Source organism: Geotrypetes seraphini, chromosome 7 (assembly GCF_902459505.1).
Source record: "Geotrypetes seraphini chromosome 7, aGeoSer1.1, whole genome shotgun sequence".
Taxonomy (NCBI): Eukaryota; Metazoa; Chordata; class Amphibia; order Gymnophiona; family Dermophiidae; genus Geotrypetes; species Geotrypetes seraphini.
In genome coordinates, this window is record NC_047090.1 from 15271098 (window position 1) to 15294310 (window position 23213).

At 39.8% G+C, this 23213-nt stretch overlaps 1 protein-coding gene across 2 annotated transcripts in view; it reads left to right on the forward strand.

Moving 5' to 3' along the window:
* The window catches only part of TBC1D15 (TBC1 domain family member 15), a 113744-nt gene extending 93075 nt beyond the window's left edge, over nucleotides 1-20669 (forward strand). Inside the window, exons 15-18 of one of the 2 annotated variants that reach the window (XR_004540111.1) lie at nucleotides 353-469; nucleotides 9257-9343; nucleotides 14845-15171; nucleotides 15502-20669. Coding sequence is in view for 1 of the 2 variants with exons in the window: in XM_033951820.1 (XP_033807711.1) it covers nucleotides 353-469; nucleotides 9257-9343; nucleotides 14845-15063 (423 nt within the window). In the remaining variant the exon portion in view is untranslated. Of the gene's footprint in view, nucleotides 1-352; nucleotides 470-9256; nucleotides 9344-14844 lie in introns of both variants that reach the window. The other variant, XM_033951820.1, reaches the window with a different exon arrangement.
* The last annotated feature ends 2544 nt before the right edge of the window (nucleotides 20670-23213 follow it).

Genomic DNA, 23213 nt, shown 5'->3' on the forward strand with positions numbered 1-23213 from the left:
TCAACTGTATCCATGACATCCTGTTTGTCTTGGCTGTTTAGATTATAAGCTCTTTCGAGCAGGGACTGTCTTCTTTGTGACTCTGTACAGTGCTGCGTACGAAATTCTTTTACTATGTAGGACCAACAATCCAGACCTTGCAGATAGATTCTATGAATCTGATTTAATGTTCATTCTGATTCATGGTTACTTTACATCTGTTAAATCTTTTTGTTTTTAGTACTCATACTTAACTGCTCTCAGGTTCTATATTGTTTTTCATAATTAGTTTGAATGAACTTGTGCCTTGCGATAGTGTTGCTGTAAATTTTCACTATGTAATTCGTTAAAATCATTCCAATAATTTTCACAGGTATTGTGGACAAACCTGCCTTGCCAGAATTTTCACCTCCTTATATGCTGTGCTATCCTGGAAGCTGAAAAACAGCAAATAATGGACCAGCACTATGGCTTTAATGAAATCCTCAAGGTATTCAGCATTTTATTTGTGTTTCAAATCGAGCTGTGCGTGCAGATAAGTTCTATAACATAGTCATTGGTATGCTAGTATGCCTTTGCTAACCTGTGTGCAAGAGATAAGCACTCAAACAGAGGTTGTCAATCAAGTATTCTGTCTTCATACACTTGGGGGAAAGTTCGAGAAAGAGGTGTTGAGGCGTTTCTAACCCATTATAGCTGCTTTGTCATGCTGAAACTTAGGCATGACAGCTTTCTCCAGATTAGTGGCAGGCCTAAGGGCTAGATTCACTAACCTGCCTGATCGTGTCCGATCCGTGCAGGACCGATGGATTCATCAACCAGTAATATTCAAATGGGGGCACTCAGAGGAACGCCCCCATCTACCGGCATGGATCGCTAGTGTGCGATCCCAACGCATGCGCAGACCATCTCTAGTTGCATGGCTCTATTAGTGGGCAGGGCAGAGGCATCTTATAGATAATGAGATGCATGCGTCGCAAAGCGCACTTGGGGCTTGATTCACTAAGCAAACCGATTGGTTTGCGACCCGATTTTACTCTGGCCCGATTCGCTTACCTCTCTGCCAATCCGATTCTGATCCGCGCATGCAAATGTGGGTAATCGCCGCCCTGCTCTCCCCCGAATCTCTCCTGCCCTTCCCTGCATATCGGGTTTAAAGCGGGTTAAAGCCATTGGTTCAGCTGGACTAAAAAGTAAAGTTTTTTTAAAAAGTTGCGGCTCAGACAGGTCTTAGACATATGCGCAGACCATGGTTTTAACCTGCTTTAAACCCACTGTGCAGGGAAGGGCAGGAGAGATTCGGGGGAGAGCAGGGCGGCAGGCAGGAGATATGCAGGGTGCGCAGAGAGCAGGGTGGCAATGGAGCTAGAGAGTCGTAAAGGACGTTTGCGACTGGTCCCCAGCAGTCGCTTCTTGGGTTGATCGGCCATCCCATTCGGATCATGAAATTTGTGTTGTGAATCGTATCCCTGCCTACTTTGCATGCCATTACCCTCATTTGCATGTGCAGATTGGAATCGGATTGGCAGAGAGGTAAGTGAATCGGGCCGGAGTAAAATCGGGTCGCAAAGCAATCGGTACACGATCGGTTTGCTTAGTGAATCTAGCCCTAAATGCGCTTTGCGATGCATGCATCTGATAATAAGATGCCTCTAATAGAGCCCATATGCAGTACTGCGCCATGCAACTAGGGTGCTACTTTTATGAAATAATGCCTAATATCTATGCACATAAGTGACAATTTGTGATGCCATTCATGAGTGTAATTGTGCCTATTCTATAAATTATTGCACACAATTGATATCTAAATTTATCACGGCTATTAGGCATGAAGCTGCTGACCAAATGACTGTTCCTTTCTATGTATCTGAGAGCAACACAGGCCCCAAATTATTATTGTAGTAATGATTTTGCATGACAAATTTTCAGGCTCTCAATTAGAAACAGAATGTAGATTCTTCAAGGGTTTGTTCTCCCCATGATAAATGGTTCCTAATGGAAAAAAAATAAGTGTCCTAAATCTTATGGGAGGGAGGTTCTGGAAGCCAAATTTAATCTCCTAGGTAGAAAGCTGAAATCCAGATCCTCCAGGGTAGCATTTTTAGAAATGCTCCCAATTCCACGAACAGGACCCAAGAAGCAGGCAGAGCTCTGAAGACTCAATGTGTGGTTGAGATGATGGTGCAGGGATGAGGGATTTATATTTGTTAGGAACTGGGCAACCTTCTGGGAAAGGGGGAGATTGTTCCGAAAGGATGGACTCCGCCTTAACCAGAATGGAACCAGTGCTAATGTTTAAAAAGGAGAGAGAGCGGCTTTTAAATTAAGATGTGGGGGGAAAGCCGACAGTCACCCAGGAGCGGATGGTTTGGTATGAGGTATTCTTGAAGGATACTATTGAAACAGGATATTTAGGGAGTCCCAGTAGAGAGGTTCAATAATGGTGAAAGAAAGCCAGGAGGGTTTAAGAGGAAGGCAGAGTAATTTTCCCTGTCTTCTCAGCAGCCTGTAGTTACAAGGCAAAAACACAATTTGAAGTATCTGTATACAAATGCTAGAAGCCTAAAAAATAAAATAGGAGAGTTAAGAGTATATAGCATTGAATGATGAGGTAGATATAATAGACATCTCAGAGACCTGGTAGAAGGAGGACAATCAATGGGACACTATTACCTGGGCACAAACTATATCGTAAGCATAGAGTACATCAGATTGGAGGGGGGGGTTGCACTATATGTTAGAGGATAATTCAATCAAATAAAATAAACATTCTGCATGACATAGCAGTGTGGAATCCATATGGATAGAAATTCCATGTATGAAGGGAAGGAATATAAAGGTAGGGTTTTACTACCGTCCCCCGGGACAAAATGAGCAGACAGATGAAGAAATGTTTTCAGAGATTAGGAAAGCTGGAGAACTTGGCAACCGTATAATGATGATTTCAATTACCCCAACATTCACTGGTTAAATGTTACATTGGGGAGTGCTAGGGAGGTAACATAAGAATAGCCTTATTGGGTCAGACCAATGGTCCATCAATCCCAGTAGCCTGTTCTCACGGTGGCCAATCCAGGTCACCAGTACCTGACCAAAACCCAAGGAGTAGCAATATTCCATGCTACCAATCCAGGAAATGACTGCTTCTTGGAGCAAGTGGTCCAGGAACCAACAAGAGGGGGAGCTATTTTAGATTTGGTCCTTAGTGGATTGCAAGGCATAGTTCAGGAGTTAACTGTGTTGGGTCCGCTGGGAAACAGTAATCAAATTTGAACTGATACTGGGAGTGACGTTGCAAAAGAAATCCTACTGTAGAGACATTTAATTTTCAAAAGGGCGACTATGTTAAAGTGAGGAAAATGATTAAAAAGAAGCTAAAAGGATCAGTTGAAAAGGTTAGGACCATAAACCAGATGTGGATGTTGTTTAAAAATACCATCATGGAAGCCCAGACCAGATGTATTCCACATATCAGCAAAAGTGGAAAGAAGAGGACACGAGAGCCGGCATGGTTAAAAGGTGAAGTGAAAGAGACTATTAGATTTAAAAAAAAAAATCCTTTAAAGAATGGAAAAAGGATCCGAATGAAGAAAATAAGAGACACAACCAAAGCATTGATAAAGAAAGCTAAGAAAGAATATGAAGAGAAACTTGTAAAAGAGGCAAAAACTTATAACAATTTTTTTAGGTACATCAGAAGCAGAAAACCTGTGAGGAAATCCATGGGACCGTTGGATGATCAAGGAGCAAAAGGGGCACTCAGGGAGGATAAGGCCATAGCGAAGAGACTAAATGAATTCTTTGCTTCAGTCTTTATGGAAAAAGATGTAAGAGATGTACCTGAACCGGAAATGGTTTTCAGGGGTGATGTGGAGGAACTGAAAGAAATATCGGTGAATCTGGAAGATGTAGTAAGCCAAATCGACAAGTTAAAAAGTGATAAATTGCCTGGACCGGATGGCACACATTTCAGGGTACTAAAAGAACTCAAACACAGAATTGCTGACCTGCTGTTAGTGATCTGTAACCTGTCCTAAAATCATCTGTAGTACCTGAAGATTGGAGGGTGGCCAATGTTAACATCGATTTTTAAAAAGGGTTCCAGGGGAGATCCGGGAAATTACAGACTGGTAAGCCTGACTTCAGTGTCAGGCAAAATGGTGGAAACAATTAAAAAATAAAATAAAATTGTGAAACACGTAGACAAACTAAACTAAACCTTAAGTTTGTATACCGCATCATCTCCACAGAAGTGGAGCTCGACACGGTTTACAGGAATTAATAAAGAAATGAACTCCAATGGAAAGAAGAAGGGCTTAGTAAAAAGGAAAGAAAGAGGGGACTTAGTATAGTGGAGAGGAAGGGAGTAGTTACATTTTAGAGAAAAGCCAAGTTTTCAAATGTTTTCTGAAGCGTTGGAGGGAGGTCGAACTCCGAAGAGGGGCAGTAAAGCTGTTCCACAGCTCGGTGATCTTGAAGAGGAGGGATGTTCCAAGTTTGCCTGTATGGGATATGCCTTTTAAAGAGGGGAAGGATAGTTTGAATTTTTGAGTGGATCTGGTGGAGTTAGGATTCGAGGAGAGCCAAGAAAGTGGAAAAAGGGGAGGAAGGATGCCATGAAGAGACTTGAAGGCTAGACAGGCGCATTTGTAGTTAACCCTGAGGATAACTGGGAGCCAGTGAAGCTTAGACAGAAGCGGGGAGACGTGGTCGAATTTGTTTTTTGCGAAGATTAGTTTAGCCGCGGTATTCTGAATCCGCTGCAGTCTGAGAAGACTTTTCTTTGTTAGGCTTAAGTAGATGATTTAATGAGAGAGAATCAGGATGGGTTAAGCCAAAGGAGATCTTGCCTCTCCAATTTGCTTGACTTCTTTGAAGGTGTGAATAAACATGTGGATAAAGGTGAACTGGTGGATATAGTGTCTATTTTCAGAAAGCTTTTGCCAGAGTTCCTCATGAGAGGCTCCTGAGAAAATTAAAGAGACATGGAATAGATGGCAAAGTTCAGTTATGGATTAGGAATTGGTTATTGGATAGAAAACAGAAGGTAGGGTTAAATGGCCATTTTTCTCAAAGGAGGAGAGTAAACAGTGGAGTGCCACAGGTATCAGTACTGGGACCAGTGCTATTTAACTCATAAATGATCTAGAAATTGAAAAGACGAGTGAGGTGATTAAATTTGCAGATGACACTAAACTGTTCAAGGTTGTTAAAACACATGCGGATTGTGAAATTAGAAGACTGGGTGTCCAAGTGGCAGATGAAATTTAATGCGGACAAATGCAAAGTAATGCACATTGGGAAGAATAACCCAAATCATAGTTACCAGATGCAAGGGTCCACCAAAACAAGACTCCTTTGGCTTGGTACAAAACTAGACCACCTACCCACCTCCTTCCCACTACCCTCTGGCTCCTCTCTGCAACTTGAGTTCTTGAGCAAGGTCTTGGGTGTCATCATTGATTCCACATTGTCCTTTAATGACCAATCCTTGGTAAAAAAAATGCTTTTTCAACCTTCACATGCTGAGGAAAGTTAGATCCTGCTTCCATCAAAAACATTTTACCCTCCTTGTCCAATCCATCATCCTCTCCAGATTGGACTATTGCAACTCTATTTACTTAAGCCTAACAAAGAAAAACCTCCACAAACTCCAACGGATTCAGAATGCCGCGGCCAAGCTTATCTTCGCTAAAAGCAAATTTGACCATGTCTCCCCGCTCATGGACAAGCTCCACTGGCTTCCAATAATCGCCAGGGTCCACTATAAATGCGCCTGTTTAGCTTTCAAAATCCTACACGGTATCCTCCCTCCCTTTATCCCTCTTTCTTAGAATTCCTCAAACCCTACCACCACCAGATCCTCCCTCTCACAAAAAGGCATTTCCCACAAAGGAAAGCTAGGGACCTCCCTCCACTTCAAAATCACTGAGCTCTCGAATAACCTTACCTCCCCTCTTCGGAACTTGAGCTCTCTCCAAATCTTCCGCAAGCATCTGAAAGCCTGGCTTTTCTCAAAAATGTAAGTCTCCCTCCAAATTAGGAATCTCTTTTATCTTGGCATCCCAAGTCCTCTAAATTTTCTTCACACTTCTACCTCTAACCCTCTGTTGTAGTTCCTTCCTATTTCTTCTACTGTAAACCACGCCGAGCTCTACGAACGTGGAGATGATGCGGTATACAAACCTAAGGATTAGATTAGATTAGATTGGAGGTTAGCACCCAAGAAAAGGATCTGAGTGTCATTGTTGACAGTATGATGAAACCTTCCATCCAATGTGCAGCAGCGGCCAAAAAAGAAAACAGGATGCTAGGAATTATTAAAAAAGGGATGATTAACAAGACTAAGAATGTTATAATGTCTCTCTATCGCTCCATTGTGTGACCTCATCTGGAGTATTGCATTCAATTCGGGTCGTCTTATCTCAAAAAATATAAAACAGCACTAGAAAAGGTTCAAAGAAGAGCGACCAAGGTGATAAAGGGGATGGAAATCCTCTCGTATGAGGAAAGACTAGAACGGTTAGGGCTCTTCAGCTTGGAAAAAAGACAGCTGAGGGGAGATATTGACGTCTACAAAATCCTGACAGGAGTAGAACGGGTACAAGTGGATCAATTTTTCACTCTGTCAAAAATTACAAAGACTAGGGGACACTCGATGAAGTTGCACAGAAATACTTTTAAAACCAATAGGAGGAAATTTTTTTTTCACTTTGAGAATAGTTAAGCTCTGGAATGCATTGCCAGAAGTTGTGGTAAGAGCAGATAGCGTAGCTGGTTTTAAGAAAGGTTTGGACAATTTCTTGGAGGAAAAGTCCACAGTCTGTTATCGAGACAGACATGGGGGAAGCCACTGCTTGCCCTGGATTGGTAGAATGGAATGTTGCTACTCTTTGGGATTCTGAATGGAATGTTGCTACTCCTTGGGTATTGGCCATCGTGAGAATGGGCTCCTGGGCTTGATGACCATTGGTCTGACCCAGTAAGGCTATATTTATATTCTTGTTGATGTGTAGAACCCTTATTGTGATGCACCTTGGTCTATTCTGTTCCTGCTGTCTATGGAGAACCCCTGTTCTAGGTGACTAGAGCTGTATAAGCAGTCTCTGCTAATGTGTAAGCATGCCAAACATAAAAAGTTCTGTTTTGAGATGCTAGTTAAACATTCCACTTGGTTGAATGCTTCTAGTTGTAGCATAATTTATATACTCTGCCTTTACAACATATGGGCATGTACAAAAAACACTGCAATCAGATTCGGAAAGGCTGGGGAGGGATTTTTAGCCAGGGTATCAATTGATGTCTTGTTTGTCATGCTGCCTTTGATCACTTTGTTGCCCTATTATTGTTTGCTTGTTCTTTGCCTATAGTTTTAGTTTGTATTTGTTGGTCTCAAGGTGTAGTTCAATAAAAATTGTTGAATCTAAAAAAAACCCCAAAACACCCCACTCTGATCTACCTGCAGAGGGTCTTCTCCCATTTTGTATCAAGGGGGAAAATTGCTGCTAAATACACGAGCTCCTTTGCAAGTCGATTACTACAGTAGGTTCTGGAAGACTGTGATAATTCCATAATTGTTCCTTAAGCCAAATTTATCATGTGGAAGGGCACAGTACAAAGTCCAAGGTCACTGAATTATTCTGCATTAAGAAGTCTATTTTAACTTTGACAATGCCTGTGTCTGTGTCTGGAATCTGAACTGACATTCAGACTCCAGTATAAATAATCAATCTAGATTTTTACTCTGTCTTTGAGGTCAAAGATTGCTCTGGGCTCATAATTGAATGAGTGAGAAGAATTCACAATGCATATTTGTTTTCTTTCTATAGAGAGCATGCATGCTTTTAAGTAAAATTTGCCTAGTTCAGCATAATTTTTCAACTAATTTGCGGTCTGCTAATATATTCAATATTTTTCATTTAACCAGTGAAACATCACATTTGTAATTTCTGCCTTGACCTTTGCTGTTGTATAGATCTATTTTTTGGCATATGTAATAATTTGCAGTTACTGTATATACTTGAATATGTTGATCCGAATACAAGTCGATACCCCCATTTTTGTCCCCAAAAAGGAAGGAAAAATGATTGATTCAAATATAAGTTGGGGCTTAATATTCAAGTGCCCTGCCCTGCCAGGATCTGCACCTAGCGCCCCCTCCCTTCCTCCCTGCACCCTTTCCCCCTCACTGCCCTGTACCATCTCCCTCCCTCCTGATGTCTTGCAGGCCTCCACCGTGCCTGCTGCAGGACCTGGTGGGCCAGGATATGAAGGATCCCCCGTCTCCCAACCCAGCAGAATTTTTTTAAAAAGCCTGCGCTGCACACCCCGTGACTCCTTGGCAGTCTCGCGGTGGGCAGGACAGGATCAGTCCCTTCTGCCTCCCGTGCCTGCTAAAATTGACAACCACACCTCCCTCCTACACATACCTTTTGGGTCCCTGGTAGCCCACCGGTGCATGGAGCAGGAGCGATCTTCCTTTCCTCCTGCTCTATTCGAGGCCGCTGACTGATTGGCTGCTGCAAGGGGAGGTGGGAAGGAGGTGTGGCAGAAAACGCCCTATAGCTGATGCAAATGCCTGCAGTAAGATGTTAGACAGAACATATGTGAATTATAGAATACTTTTCAGCATTCTATGGGAGGAAATCAATAAGGAGCTGCTAATTTTAGGCACATTTACCCAAATTCTGCTTAAGTGTATGCCCATCAGCAAGCATGTGTTATCACATCCTATCATGTTATCAGCTAGTGGTCATTGTATAAGATTTGATATGTCGCCTTTCTGTGGCTACAATCAAAGGGGATTCACCTCTTATATACAGGCACTTATTTTGTACCTGGGACAACAGAGGGTTAAGTGACTTAACCAGAGTCAGAAGGAGCTGTAGTTTTCAAGCTGCTGCACTAACCATTAGGTTATTTTACTCAAGTGGTTAATGTTCCCAATGCTTAAAACTAGGTAGTTCCCCCTAGTGCTGTCCAGATAGTGTGGACATTTCAACCAAGTGTATGGATAGCTGGTGATATTTGGCTACTACTTGTGCAGCTTTTGTGGTCAAAAGTATGTTTAATGCTCTTGAATTACATGTGAATGATTTACACCGAGCCAGCATTTAAATTGCCACTTTCCGTGGACTTATATATTGGCCTGACTGACTTTTAAGAGATTAGACTTGTTAAACCATTTTACAGAAAGAAAGCGTAAGTTGAATTCTTGTCTTTTCAAGTATCATAATTGTACATTTGCTAAATGTCTGTTAATTTTGCTTTATTTTAGCACATCAATGAACTGTCCATGAAACTGGATGTGGAAGACGTACTCTGCAAAGCAGAAGCTATTTCTATGCAAATGATGAAATGCAAGGTCATTCTGAAACTTACTGATTTTTGAACTTGATGGATTCTGAAATTATACGATTGAGTGGTTGTGATAATTGAAATTGGTACCACAGTATAGAAAATGATGACAAAGAAAACCAATAAAGCCCACCTTGACTGTCCCATTTACTGCCTGGTGTGGTGCCATAGAACCCAGTTGGTCTCTGGCTTTTCCTTCATGTCTCTGTAGAATCCTGACTTCATAGCCTAAGCTTTCTTGACTTGTAATACCTCTTGTCGGCTCCTTTTTTAGAATTCTACCTCTTTTCGGGATTATATCTTCACTTCTTTCCATTAAAAAAAAAAAAAATGCTTGTTTTGTATTCATTTATACGTTTGAATTAGAGAATGACACGGGACAAATTTTCCCTTTCCCTGCAGGAACTTATGGTCCTGTCCCTGCCCCATTCCTGCAAGCTCCGTCCTCATCTGCACAAGCCTCAAATATTTTAAAATCATAAGTGTTCGAACCTTGAGCAGTTAAGGCAGAGATTACAAGAATGGAACAGGGACGGGGACAAATTTGTTCCCATGTCATTCTCTAATTTGAATCTCTGTATTGTATCCCCTTTTTCATTCCTCCCTTTTATGAACGACATCTATAGGTCTTTAAGTTTTGTCATCTTTTAGGGCCTTTTGATGCAGATTCTGTACCATTTCGGTATCCCTTTTCTGGCCACCACTACACTTGTGAGCCAATTCTTTAAAGTGCGCCAGAAGTTAGGTTCCAAAATGCTGGTCACTAAGCGCAAATACTGTAAACTGATTTGGGCGCCCAGGTTCTGTTATAAAAACACATTTGTTTGCATGCGCAGCGAGTCATGATGAACTATTTGACAGGTGAAGAATCGGTTCTTTGTCATTTTATGATGGATGTAGTTTTGTGCTTCGTTTAGGTTTAAGCAAATATTAAATTTGAAAATAAATAAAATACTAGGCTAGTTGGCATTTACACGCCATTATTTAGGTACGTCTGGACAGATCTAAATGTTCACGCCTAGATGCACCTTGGTGTGTTAAAGACGTTCTTTTAGTGTGTGCGCATAATTGTGGGAGATGCCCGTGGGTCGCCCCCGTGCAATTTGCATACTAAGATTATCGAATACTGTTTAGCACTTAGCACGAATATGTAACATTCACACACAGAAGTGCTAATGGTGCATACATTGAGACACTTAAGTCATAGAATGATGGAAGCAGAGACAGTTTGGGCTACATTATTAGATCATTTAAATTACCTATTGAACAAGGGTAACAGTGCACTGGTGCTTCAGTTTGACTTAAGTAGCGCCTTTGATCTGGTAGATCATACCAAATTATTAGCTTGCTTAGATGCTTTTGGCATACAGGGGAATATTCTTCAGTGGTTTAAAGGGTTTTTGGAAACCAGACAATATCATGTTAAGTTTAACAATCAGTTTTCTTCTAATTGGAAAAATCCGAGTGGTGTACCTCAAGGTTCCCCACTTTCACCCACATTATTTACATTACATTACAATTACATTAGTGACTTCTATTCTGCCTGTACCTTGCAGTTCTAAGCGGATTAGAGTATAAGATAGCTGGACATTTCCAGGAAATTACAATTTAGGGGATGCTTACATAGTAGATGCAGAGGGATTACTGCTTAGGCGAGGTTAAATAGAGGAGGCAGAGGGGAGAGGTTGGGGAAGGGAGGAGCAGTGAGGAATGCTAGTAGGGAAGAAGAGTTTAGGGTTGGTTACTTGTTAGGGTCAGTGTGGAGGTTGTATAGTTTTTTTGAATAGTAGGGCTTTGATTTAATGTATACCTTTCCTCCTTGGGTTACAGTTTGAGTATGCCGATGATATTACAATTGTTATACCTTGTGGTACAGTTCTATCCCATATTTCTCACAAAATTGAATCTGTGTTGAAATTGATGAACTCTTGGTTGCAGGATTTTAAAGTTAAGCTTAACCCTGATAAGACAAAGTTTTTTTGTTGTGTCTTCAATTAGTATAAATTCTTTTTTATATATAATTGAACCTACAATTAAAGTACTTGGAGTTGTTTTGGATCAGCATCTGACTATGAAAAACCAAATAGATGCTGTGGTACGTAAGTTATTACATGCTTTGGAAATTGCGCACCATTAGACACTTTTTTGAGTTTTCGTCTTTTAAACTCTTGGTACAGTCTTTGTTATTGAATCTTTTGGATTACTGTAATGTATATTTAACAATTCCCAAGAAAGATATGGCTAGACTTATACTGATCCAGAATGATCTACGGTCTCAAAAAGTACCACCTTGTATCTCCTTTTTACTGTGAGTTGCACTGGCTGTTTAAGTTAGGCTGCTTTTGTTATAAGATTATATATGGAACTGCTCCAGCTTACATGGCTAATAGATTTTCTATAGCATCTCGTAAATATAGTAGGAAATCTCATGACTTGTTCATTTCTCCGTCAGTACAAGGCTGTAAAAGTAAGAGATTTCTTGATCATCCAGACAGCCTCAGATGATAAAGAATTTTGATTATTATTGCTTGGAGCCCATTCATATAAATACTTTGGAACTCAATTGAAAACATATCTTTTTTCTTAATATTTGATCAATTCGTTTTCCTTCAGTCATCCTTAATTTGTTCTTATTTTTAATCTTTTGTAAACCGCGTAGAACTCATGGTTACACGGTTAAGAAGTATGATATATTATGAGATACCGATGTGGAATTACAGCCCCCAGATGACTTGCAACTCTACCTTCTTTCTAATAGCTTTGACTAGTACCTTGGCACAGTGCTTTATCTTGAGTCTCAGATATAGAAACATAGAGCTATGATGGCAGACAAAGGCCAAATGGCCCATCCAGTCTGCCCATCCGCAGTAACTATTATCTTTCTCTCTGAGAGATCCCACGTGACTATCCCATGCTATCTTGAATTCAGGCACTTCTTCCGGGAGACTGTTCATGCATCTACCACTCTGTTCTATAAAAATGTATTTCTTTAGATTACTTCTGAGCCTATCAACTCTTAACTTCATCCCATGCCCTCTCATTCCAGTGCTTGCTTTCAACTGAAAGAGACTCAACTCATGCGCATTTATGCCACATAGGTATTTAAACATCTATAATGTATCTCCCCTCTCCTGCCTTTCCTCTAAAGAATCGGCACAAGTTAGATAATTTGTTCTGTAAATATTTAGAACTATAGAAACATGATAGCAGATAAAAGCCAAATGGCCCATCCAGTTTGCCCTTCTGCAGCATCCACTATCTCCTCCTCTCCCTAAGAGATCCCCTGTGCCTGCCCCACACTTTCTTGAATTCAAACACAGTCAAATAGCAGATGAAATTTAAAGTGGAAAAATGCAAAGTAATCCTATTTGTCGCAAGACCTCAAACACCCAAAGCACTACTTACATAATTTTTCGTGCTCTTACTGGGGTTGGATATTCATCATCGGTCTTTGCGTGAATATTTTCTTATTCAATGCGGGCACAATTGCTTAATATTTATTTCTATATAGTGAGCTAATGTATTTAAGAAGAGCACTTATCTTTTCAGCCCAACGGCTACCCATGAAGAGTATGAGCCCCTGAGGAAATCAGTGAAACGGCTGGGTAGCCATTGGGTGTCATTGTAGACAATATGCTGAAAACTTCTGCCAAATGTGTGGAGGCAGCCAAAAAAGCAAACAGGATTCTAGGAATTATTAACAAAGAGATGGTTAACAAGACTAAGAATGCTATACCTCTGTATTGCATTCAGTTCTGGTCGCCTTATCTCAAGACAGATATAGCGGAACTAGAAAAGGTTCAAAGAGCAACTAAGACGATAAAGGGATGGAACTCCATCCTCTTGTATGAGGAAAGACTAAAAAGGTTAGGGTTTTTCAGCTTAGAAAAGAGACGGCTGAGGGGAGATATGATTGAAGTCTACAAAATCCTGAGTGGAGTAGAACGGTACAAGTGAATTGATATTTTTACTCCATTAAAAATTACAAAGACTAGGGGACACTCGAAGTTACAGGGAAATACTTTTAAAACTAATAAGAGGAAATATTTTTTTCACTCATGAATAGTTAAGCTCTGGAACGCATTGCCAGAGATTGTGAGTAAAAGCAGTTAATGTAGCTGGTTTAAAGAAAGGTTTGGACAATTTCCTAGAGGAAAAGTCCATAGTCTGTTATTGAGACAGACATGGGAGAAGCCTTTGCTTGCCATGGATCAGAAGCACTGAATGTTGCTACTCTTTGGATAGGTACTGGTGACCTGGATTTGCCACTGTGAGAAAGGGCTACTGTCTAGATCAGAGCTGCCCAAGTCCGGTCCTCGAGATCTACTGGCAGGCCAGGTTTTCAGGATATCCACAATAATATGCATGAGAGAGATTTGCCAGCACTGCCTTCTTGGTATGCAAATCTCTCTCTCATGTATATTCATTGTGGATATCCTGAAAACCTGGCCTGCCAGTAGATCTCAAGGACCGGACTTGGGCAGCCCTGGTCTAGATGGACCACTGGTCTGACCAAGTAAAGGTATTCTGACGTTATGTCTGTCTCCATTACCTCTACTAAGAGACTATTCCAAGCATCTACCACCCTTTCTGTAAAAAAGTATCTCCTCGGATTACTCCTGAGCCTATCACCTCTTAATTTCATCCTATGTCCTCTCATTCTAGAGCTTCATTTCAAATGAAAGAGACTTGCCTCATGTGCCTTTATGCCCTGTATGTTTTTAAATGTCTCTATCCTATCTCCCCTCCCACTTTTCCTCCAAAGTATACATATTGAGATCTTTAAGTCTGTCCCTGTACACCTTATGATGTCAACCTATCATTTTAGTAGCCTTCCTCTAGTCTAGACCAAAGGTCCATCAAGCCCAGTATCCTATTTCCAAAAATGGCCAATCAAGGTAAAGTACAATTTATGCTGCTTATCCTATAAATAAGCAGTGTATTTTCTCATGTTCATCTTAATAATGGTTTATGGATTTTTCTTTTAGGAATTTATTAAAACCTTTTTTAAACCCTGCTAAACTAACTGCTTTTACCATGTTTTCTGCTAGTGAATTCCATAATTTAATTACACACTGAGTGAAGAAATTTTTTCTGTAGTTTATTTTAAATTTACTATATTTCATTGTATGCTCCCTAGTCCTAGTATTTTTGGAAAGAGTAAACAAAAGATTTCATGTCTACACATTCTACTCCACTCAGTATTTTATAGAGCTCTGTCATATCTCTTCTCCAAGCAGAAGAACCCTAGTTTTATGCAGCGTTTCCTCATAGGGAAGTCGTCCTATCCCTTTTATCATTTTCATCATCCATCTCTGTACTTTTTCTAATTCTGCTATATCTCTGAGATTTAAATGACAGGTTTTCAAGAAAAATCATTATATATTGTATTTGTAGTCACGATGCTTTACATCTGATGAAAAAGCAAAATATTTCTGATCAAACAAATCTGGGTTTCCAGCAGGAGGGAAGAGATTTCAGTGCTGTGGTTATTTTCCTGTCTTCTAGGAATTGCCGCAAGCAGTCTGTGAAGTGTTGGGGCTACAGACGAGTGCCGTAACGCCAGATTCAGACACGGAGGAGGATCGATGTGTCGCTCTAAAGAGGTCTCAGAAATCAACAAATCTCAGCAACTCTGTGCTTGTGCCCAAACCCAATGGAAGAGAGGAGAGCGCTGCACAAGACAGCAACGTGACCCACAGGATTCATAAACGGACTTACACATAATCATTGTTCTTGGATAAATTCTCAAAAGTCACTTTATTGCAGCTCTCTTTATTTCACAAACTTGAAACAAGAATATTGGATAAGAATTGATGTCACTGAAGTTTTCAGGTTTGGAATTTTTGAAGTACATTTAGACATTTGTCAGATGTGATGCCTTTACATTAAAGCTTTACAAAAGGTCTGATCCAATTATTTTTCTAGTTAGTTCTTCCAAAAAGCCTTTGTGTTCAGTTTCATTCCTTGATATTTTTGTAGCTAAGTGCATTTATTTTCCTGCAGTGAACTGGAAAGAGGTTATTATAGCTGAAGAGATTGAATTGATAATTATGCATTCTATCTACTTTTCACATTCATTGGACTCTGATTTTGATCTTTATTTAGATTAGATTCGGCAAATGTAATGTTATATAAAAGATTAATTTTTTTTCTTCGATTTAGCTGGATTGACTCAGACACGCAAGTGGCTGACATTGCCTGCACGTCACCAGATGGAACAGCTCTGACAGAACTTAGAACTTTGTCTACAATTCTGAGCATGCACGTCGCTTCTTGTACCCAGCAGTCTTCTCAGCAACTCAGTTCGGTCTTTTCTGCTCTGCCGAACAGATGCAAAAACAATGCTCTCCCTCCAGTCTGAGAGAGTTTTTTTTTTTTTTACTTCAGTGATTTGCTTTATTTCTTATTTTCAAAACAAAGAAAAGAACATTATGCCAATGGAGTCTGCAGAAAGAATCTTTGAGCGTGCTGAACCTCATCCTGTTCATATATTCTGCTTGGCTGTCGGCCATAATCATGCCTGCCGTCTTCTACACCATCCATGTCCCTTCACTTTCACAGAGTTTGTCTTGTACAACAACTCTGATGGTACTGAGAGGTAACTGTGGATTTACCAGCATCAAGAAAGACGCAATTCTGCACAAAAGTTGGCTGATGGTGCTCTTCAGCAGACTTTCCTCTTCCTGAACCATACATCGACCTCATTGCAAGATCCTGCCTCCCAAGATCCGGCCCCTTGGAGTTTGCAGACCAGAAATGCTTTTATTTTCTGGACACTTACTATGGCCAGAGACTCTGGTGACCCAGATTGCTTGAACTGCTCAGAGCGGCGCATTTAACTGCACTATTCGTCAGCTTAGGCCCTCGTCACTGCAGATGATAGATAGTGTGCTTAGGCTTCAGAGCAGATTATAATTACCATGCTCTGCAGTATGAGATTTCTGCACAATCAGTTCTTAATCCACACAGCACTGTCGTTCTGTTCTTTCCCAACACGAGGACCTTTTTGCCCAAAGAAATTCTTTCATTTCTCTTTCTACAGATTGTTGTACATTTTTCTTTCTTGGTACAGGCTCTGTAGCGGAGTTTTGGCTCAGCATAATGACTCCATATCCAACTGTGTTTTATTTTTCCCAGCTTCTATCTCCGAGTCCCTTCCTAAAACTGGAAAGACTGTTCTTACAGAGCATGCTGGAGTAGTTGGTAGGGGCTATTGCAGAGATGAGCTGAAACTGAAGATATGAAATTTCTGAACAGTGGCATACTAATAAACCAGGTGTGCTGCTTGCAAATAAAGAAAAATAAACTTGCTTACCCAATATTTCATTCACTCCAATCATACTTACTTCCCATACAACAAAATTCAAAACCAGGAAGAGGTCAATCATCTTCAGTCCAGTGGAGGTTTTTTCTAGGTACTTTCTGATTCCAAAGAAAGTTACATCCCAATCTCAACCTTTTTCTCCATAAAAGAAATTTCAGAATGAACACTTTCCTCTCTATTTCTTGAAGGGGCATTTGGATCACAAGGATACCGGCACTCTAATCAATTCTGCTACAGAAAATATTTTTTTCCAACCATGTAAGGGCCATCTAGTTTCTTCTCCACCTTGACACCTGGCGCCTAGAAGCAACCTCAAAAAAATATATATATTGCATTATTCATCAGGGATGAGACAATTCATTTGCTCCAGAGGCTGGGCTTTGTATTCAGCTTCCAGAAGTCAAACAAATTCTGGGCACAATACAAAAGAGGGCATTTCTGCCATTAGACAAAGAACGCTCCTTCATGTACCATGTTGGCCATCTGCAGACTTTTACAGAAGTCATGATGTCCAAGGCATTCCTTTTGCTCATATGAAAATTAGATGCACTTAAAGTTATAGCAAGATTTAAATGGTATTGGTGTACCCAACCTCTAATCATCAAACTGCATTCTTCACTTCAGTTACAAAATATGGTGCAGTGGTGAACAACAGCGAAGTCACATGAGATGTTTATTTTGCTCTGCTGGAAGACCATTTTGTCCTGACAATGGAATCTTCAAACATAGGGTGCTGAGCCCATTTTGACTTATTTCACATAGGGACGTGAGTGAGATCCAAATAGCCCCTATACATCAAGCCAAATGGAACCCTGGGCCATAGTTTAAGCCCTTTGAGTCGTCGTCCATCTTCTTCAAAGCAACTTAGTCTTAGTTCAAGCGGACAGCAAATCGGGCTGTGTTTTTATGTCACCAAACAACTGGCAGGTACATCTCTGCCTCTGTTGAGAAGCATTAAAGATTTGAGAGTATATTATAGGTTATTTGTACTTTGGATATAATTTGCTCTCTACATAGCATTCAAAATCAGCTGGCCAACAGATTCATTAGAGTCTCCCAACCACACAAGTAGTAAGATGCTGCTAGCTTCTCTACCAAATATGGGAATCCAACTACCGGTAGATTTATTGCATTGAAAATGCAATGCCGCCACTTTGCTGCTTAGTCAGCCCATCCTCGACTCATCTGGCAAGAGATGCTCTAGCAGTGCCTTATGCACTATGTTTATTTTTCAACTTCACTCACAGCGACAAATTTACAAAAGCTTCAGTGGAGATCAGGAGTAACTATTCTCATAGCTTCTCATTGGCCTCGTCGTTTTCTTTGCTAAAGTACTTGGCAATCCATTCATCCTGCAAGCTTCCACTATCTCCATTGTTAATTACACAGAACAAGGACTGCTTTCTTCATATCAACTTTAAAGTCCTATCTCTGTGTGAAAATTGAATGATGCTCAGTCACAGTAGTGTCTTCCAACATATTCAAGACATTTTAAATACTGTGAAGACGCAATCTACCAGCTGTACCTATGTCTCCAAGTGGAAAAGGTTTTCCATCTGGTGCCTCATGAATGGCAATGCTTTCATCACCATATCTATATCTGAGACTTAAAACCTCTTCCATCAGAGAACATCTCTGCACTTTTTCATCTTATTCAAGAAATAGATAAACAGCTGGCTTCTTAGTGCCCACTTATTTCTCAATTCATGAAGACGTCATCTCAAACCATCATTGCACAGACGTCCTGTGTCACGGAACTTTTAAAGTTGTCTATGCAAATACATTTTGCCTCGTTTAAACATCTCACATTGAAATTCTTCTATTGACGATCACCTCGGCTAGAAGTGAATGTCAAGCTTTAGTTATGTATGAGCCTTACACTCGGTTTATTTATAATGAGGTAGTTCTCCAAACTCATCACACATTTTTACCAAATGTGGTAATGCCTTTCCACATAAATGAGAATAGTACTTCCTCCTTTTTGTCTGAAGCATCATAAAAAAATCCCTGTGAAAAAACTCTTTGCACTTTGGACTATAAATAAACCCTTGCATATTACCAAAAAAAAAAAATAGTCCCATCAGAAAATCTACACAGATGTTTGTCTCCTTTGTCCCCAACAGAATTGGTATTCTATTTGCAAAATTGGCTTTAACGAATTAGGTCTGTGTCACAAATCCAATTCTATTGTGCTTCTCACTTCTAAAGTGAACTCTATTTAAAATTATCCATAGTTACAGGCAAAGTATGAGTTCACATACACAATATTAAAATAGTATATTTGATAAAATACAGTACATACAATTCAGTTCCATTATCAAAAACAACCCATGCTGTTCTGTCATCTTAAAATATCAATTTAAACAGTGATTACCTTGCTGAGTAAAACTACCTTAAGTTGTTTTACTGAAGGTAGAAAAATTATCCATCCCTCTAATCTATTTTGCTAAATTATTTCATTCAAGCATGCTCACCAGCGTAAATGATCTGTTAAAGTTTGAGCACGATGATATTGCTGAGAAGTAGGTAACAGAAGTTTTTTTGTCTCTTTGGACTGTAAAGATCGAACAGGAATCATATGGTCTTAAGAAAGAGAGACAAGAACAAAAGAGCATCATCGAAGATAATTTTATGATTTAAGGCAGAGAATTTTAAACTTCTCTCCCAAATACTGAGAGTCAATGCAGTGAAGACAATGTGATGAAATCGGGATGAACCATTCAAAAGCCTAGCAGCTGAATTTTGGACAGATTGTAAAACTTTATACATACGAAGTGGCAGGCCTAAAAATAGAGAATCAAATCGCACTACAGCAGCTTCATTGGACGCTATTTGTAAAGCAGCTTCCTGGTTCTTGCCTCATAGACAGTATTGCTTGGTTGAGACTACAGTCGTGTATTTAGTTGAGATGTGTCGACCGGTCTCTTTCTTGTGATGGCTGCATCTGGGCAACGGACAACAAATGCAAAAATTGAGCAGCTCCAGAGTTTGGAAGTCACCCACACGTTGTCCGACATGGACCTGCTTGTTGACAGTTGATGCTCAACTTAAGACAGGTGTTTTGCATAGGCAACAGGATTGGTCGACACACTGTCCCTCCCTCTTTCCCAAGAGGTGCATTAAATAACCAACTGGAGAGCCGAGGAGACTGCTGTGCTCTTCAAGGGCCACTTGTGCTTAGAACTTTGCACTGTGTTCTAAGCTCTGGGAGAGATGCTTATCCTGGTGACCCACAGTGAGGTCGCCTACTTGTGTGCCTGATCAGTCCTGCTGGCTATAGAAAACGTTGTTTTGGTTTTTTTTACAAGTGACCAACAATGCTTGCACCCTACAGAATATACTTTTGTAATAAAACATGCTTTCTCTAAAATATTTACATAGATACTTTTACAGTTTTGAATACAGGCTAACAATAGATCTGTTTCCCCGTTAATACAATTTGACGTCCTAACTGAATAATATGATCCTGAAGTGAATAAATAGTATATTTTTCTACGTATTGTTTTACCTTGCTAGTTAATATACAGAGGCAGTAAATTAAAAGTATTAGAGAGTTTGTGTGTCCATTACACAGGACTTGGCAGCTTATTCATTTAAATCATTGTGACCAAATTAATGTTGGCACTTTGTAAAAATGAGTTTTTAATGAAGATAAACCAGGTATACCTACCCCAATGAAATCACTTCAGCTCTCTTCAGAATTACCTTTCATACTAACCATGTTTATTATAACCATTAATAGCATATTGACTTCTCAGTAACTCTCATTTGAGTTAATTGTATGGCAGACTAGTGTTTTGGAAGGGGAATGGAATTTAAAATAGCAAAAATGATTCTATATATTTAAATACAGTACTACACAGTCATCTTCTGTGTATGGAACAACTCTGCAAAGGACTTGCAATGCAGCTTAATGTGTTAAATTGTATCAGTAATGCAGTTCATTCATTGTTTTCCTTTTAAATTAATTGTGTTGTACAGATTATAAAATAAACTCCAGAATTTATGCTTTTTGATTAAATCATGCTTAAAAATACTATGAACTGGTGCTTTGTTCTGCACGTAAGAGTGACTACTTAACATCTGATGAGTTAGGAAGGCAATAGTGCTGGGGGGGCACTTTCAGGATTTCCACAATGAATAGGTATTACCTGCTTTGGTACAAACTGAAGGATTTGTTGAAAACCTGGAATGGATTCTTTTTGCATGACTAGTGAGCCTGAGGAGAATACCCTACTGCCCAGAATGACACACACCTATCTACTAGAAAAGATATTAGCAAGGTAAGAACTTAATCCCCTTTTTTGGATGTTTTGGGAAAAATGTCCAAAAATCCAGTAGAGAAAATGACCATTTTCAAACCAGATAAATGTCTATCTTTTTCAAAAAATTACTATTTCCTAGATGTTTGTTTTCAGTATGTCTTTATGAGCCATAAAAAAGGTCCAAATTAAAAAAGCATAAAAAACAACCATTGGGACATAGGAGGGGGCCAGCATTCTTAGCAGACAGGTCACACACAGACATCGCAATGGGGCAACCTAAGGGGCATACAGGTACATTGTATGGTGAGCCCTCCAAAACTCAACCACAACTTACTGTACCCAACTGTATACATCTTCAAAAGCCCTTATGTCTATAAGTGTCAATTATAAGTACAGTATAATAGAGCTCACCATAAGTATACTTCTTAGAGTTGGATATGGGCCTGTGTCCCCTTCGCTGTAGTCCACTGTACCAGCCACCAGGCTACTCCAGAGATCTGTGTGCTGTCTAATATGCCTGGCTATAGCATCTGAAGCTGTCATACAGGCAGGTATGTACTGTTTCATTCAAATCTTAGGTGGGTAGGAGGGGGTCAGTAACCACTGGGGGAGTAAAGGGGGCCATGCCTTCATACTTCCATAGTCATCTGGTCAGTTTGGCCACCTTTTTTGTATTTATTAATTATTGAAACACATCCAGTCTTAAGTTTTGCCCTGGACATTTTCTGCAATGTTCAATTACAGAAAAATGTCCAAATCTAGCCCAAACCATGCCCCCTTGAGATTTCAGACAAATGGCATAGAAGGCTGTCTGAAAAATGTGTTTTGAAAATGACAATTTAGATGTTTTAGCAAATAGAACATCAAAATGCCATTTTGGGGGCATTTTCTCTTTTAAAAATGACTCCATACTTTGTGTCTTGTAAAGGTCATATTTACATTGTAAGGTATTTGCAACCAATAGGATTGTAGGAGGTTATTTTATTTATTTTTTTTATTGAAAATGTAATGATTAACAATATCAAGTGATACCGAGGGAAAAGGTTCACATACAAGGTTATAAATTTATACAAACACAAAATAATCCTTTTCAAGCCCACAATATTGGGGAGACATGCTACTTTATAACCACATTAAATAAAGGAAAACAAAGAAATTGGTTTTGATTCATATGAATCTTAACCTTTCCCTATTTTTGAGGAGCTCTAACATCCTACCATTTTCTCAGCAATGAATCTAAAAAAGAAAAGAAGAAAAGGAGAAGGCTCACTTCTGTTCTTGAGCTAACAAAAATTGTTGCAGTTGAATAGGATCCCAAAATATATATTCAATGTCTTGTACCTTGACAAGACATTTGCATGGAAATTTTAAATAAGGGAGGTTATTTTATAAAGGATTTTCCATGTTTAAAGCCTATTTTCCAGGGAGATGGAGTGACTGCATTTATCAGTAAAATGTATGTACACAAGATTTGTACCCACTTTTGTATATCTGTATGTTGGTATTCCCAGGGTGGAGCAGAGATAGGATTACAATGTTTGTGTGCATTAGGGTAGTCCAAAACATTAACTCATTTCATTTGTCTACAAGGCTAATTTTATTCCTTCATATAAAAATGAAAAACGCATCCAATTTTACTTAAAATTTAGGGCCCGCCCAAAAAAATGTAATGCAGAGAATAGTTAAGCTCTGGAACATGTTGGCAGAGATTTGTGGTGGTAGAAGTGAACGTAGCTGGTTTTAAGAAAGGTTTGGACAAGTTCCTGGAGGAAAAGTCCATAGTCTGCCTTGGATCGGTAGCATGGAATGTTGTTACTGTTTGGGATTCCGGAATCTATCTTGCTTTTTGAGATTCTGGAATGTTGCTACTCTTTGGGTTTTTGCCAGGTACTAGTGACCTGGATTGGCCACCGGGAAGACAGGTTACTGGGCTAGATGGACCATTGGTCTGAACTACTGCTGACAGTTTTATCAGTATTCTGTACGTCGTGTCATCTTGTAATGCTTTTTCAAGAGAACTCTTGTGGTGCCAATGTTCCATATAGCTGCTGCTAACTGCATACCTATTGGCCTCGAATCTGTTAAATTCCTCAGCAGTGCAAGTGGTCACTTACCTGGAGACAAGATGAGGTGTTTTGTTTTGGGGGTTTTTCCCTTCATGTTGCAAAACAACAAAAAATGTTTGGGATGGCTTTGTCCTTGATTTCTGTGCCAAAAGTTTTTGCTTTCTCTAGAACTTATAAATTAGAGGCTGCTGCATGTGGAACTCGCAGGTTTTATTATTC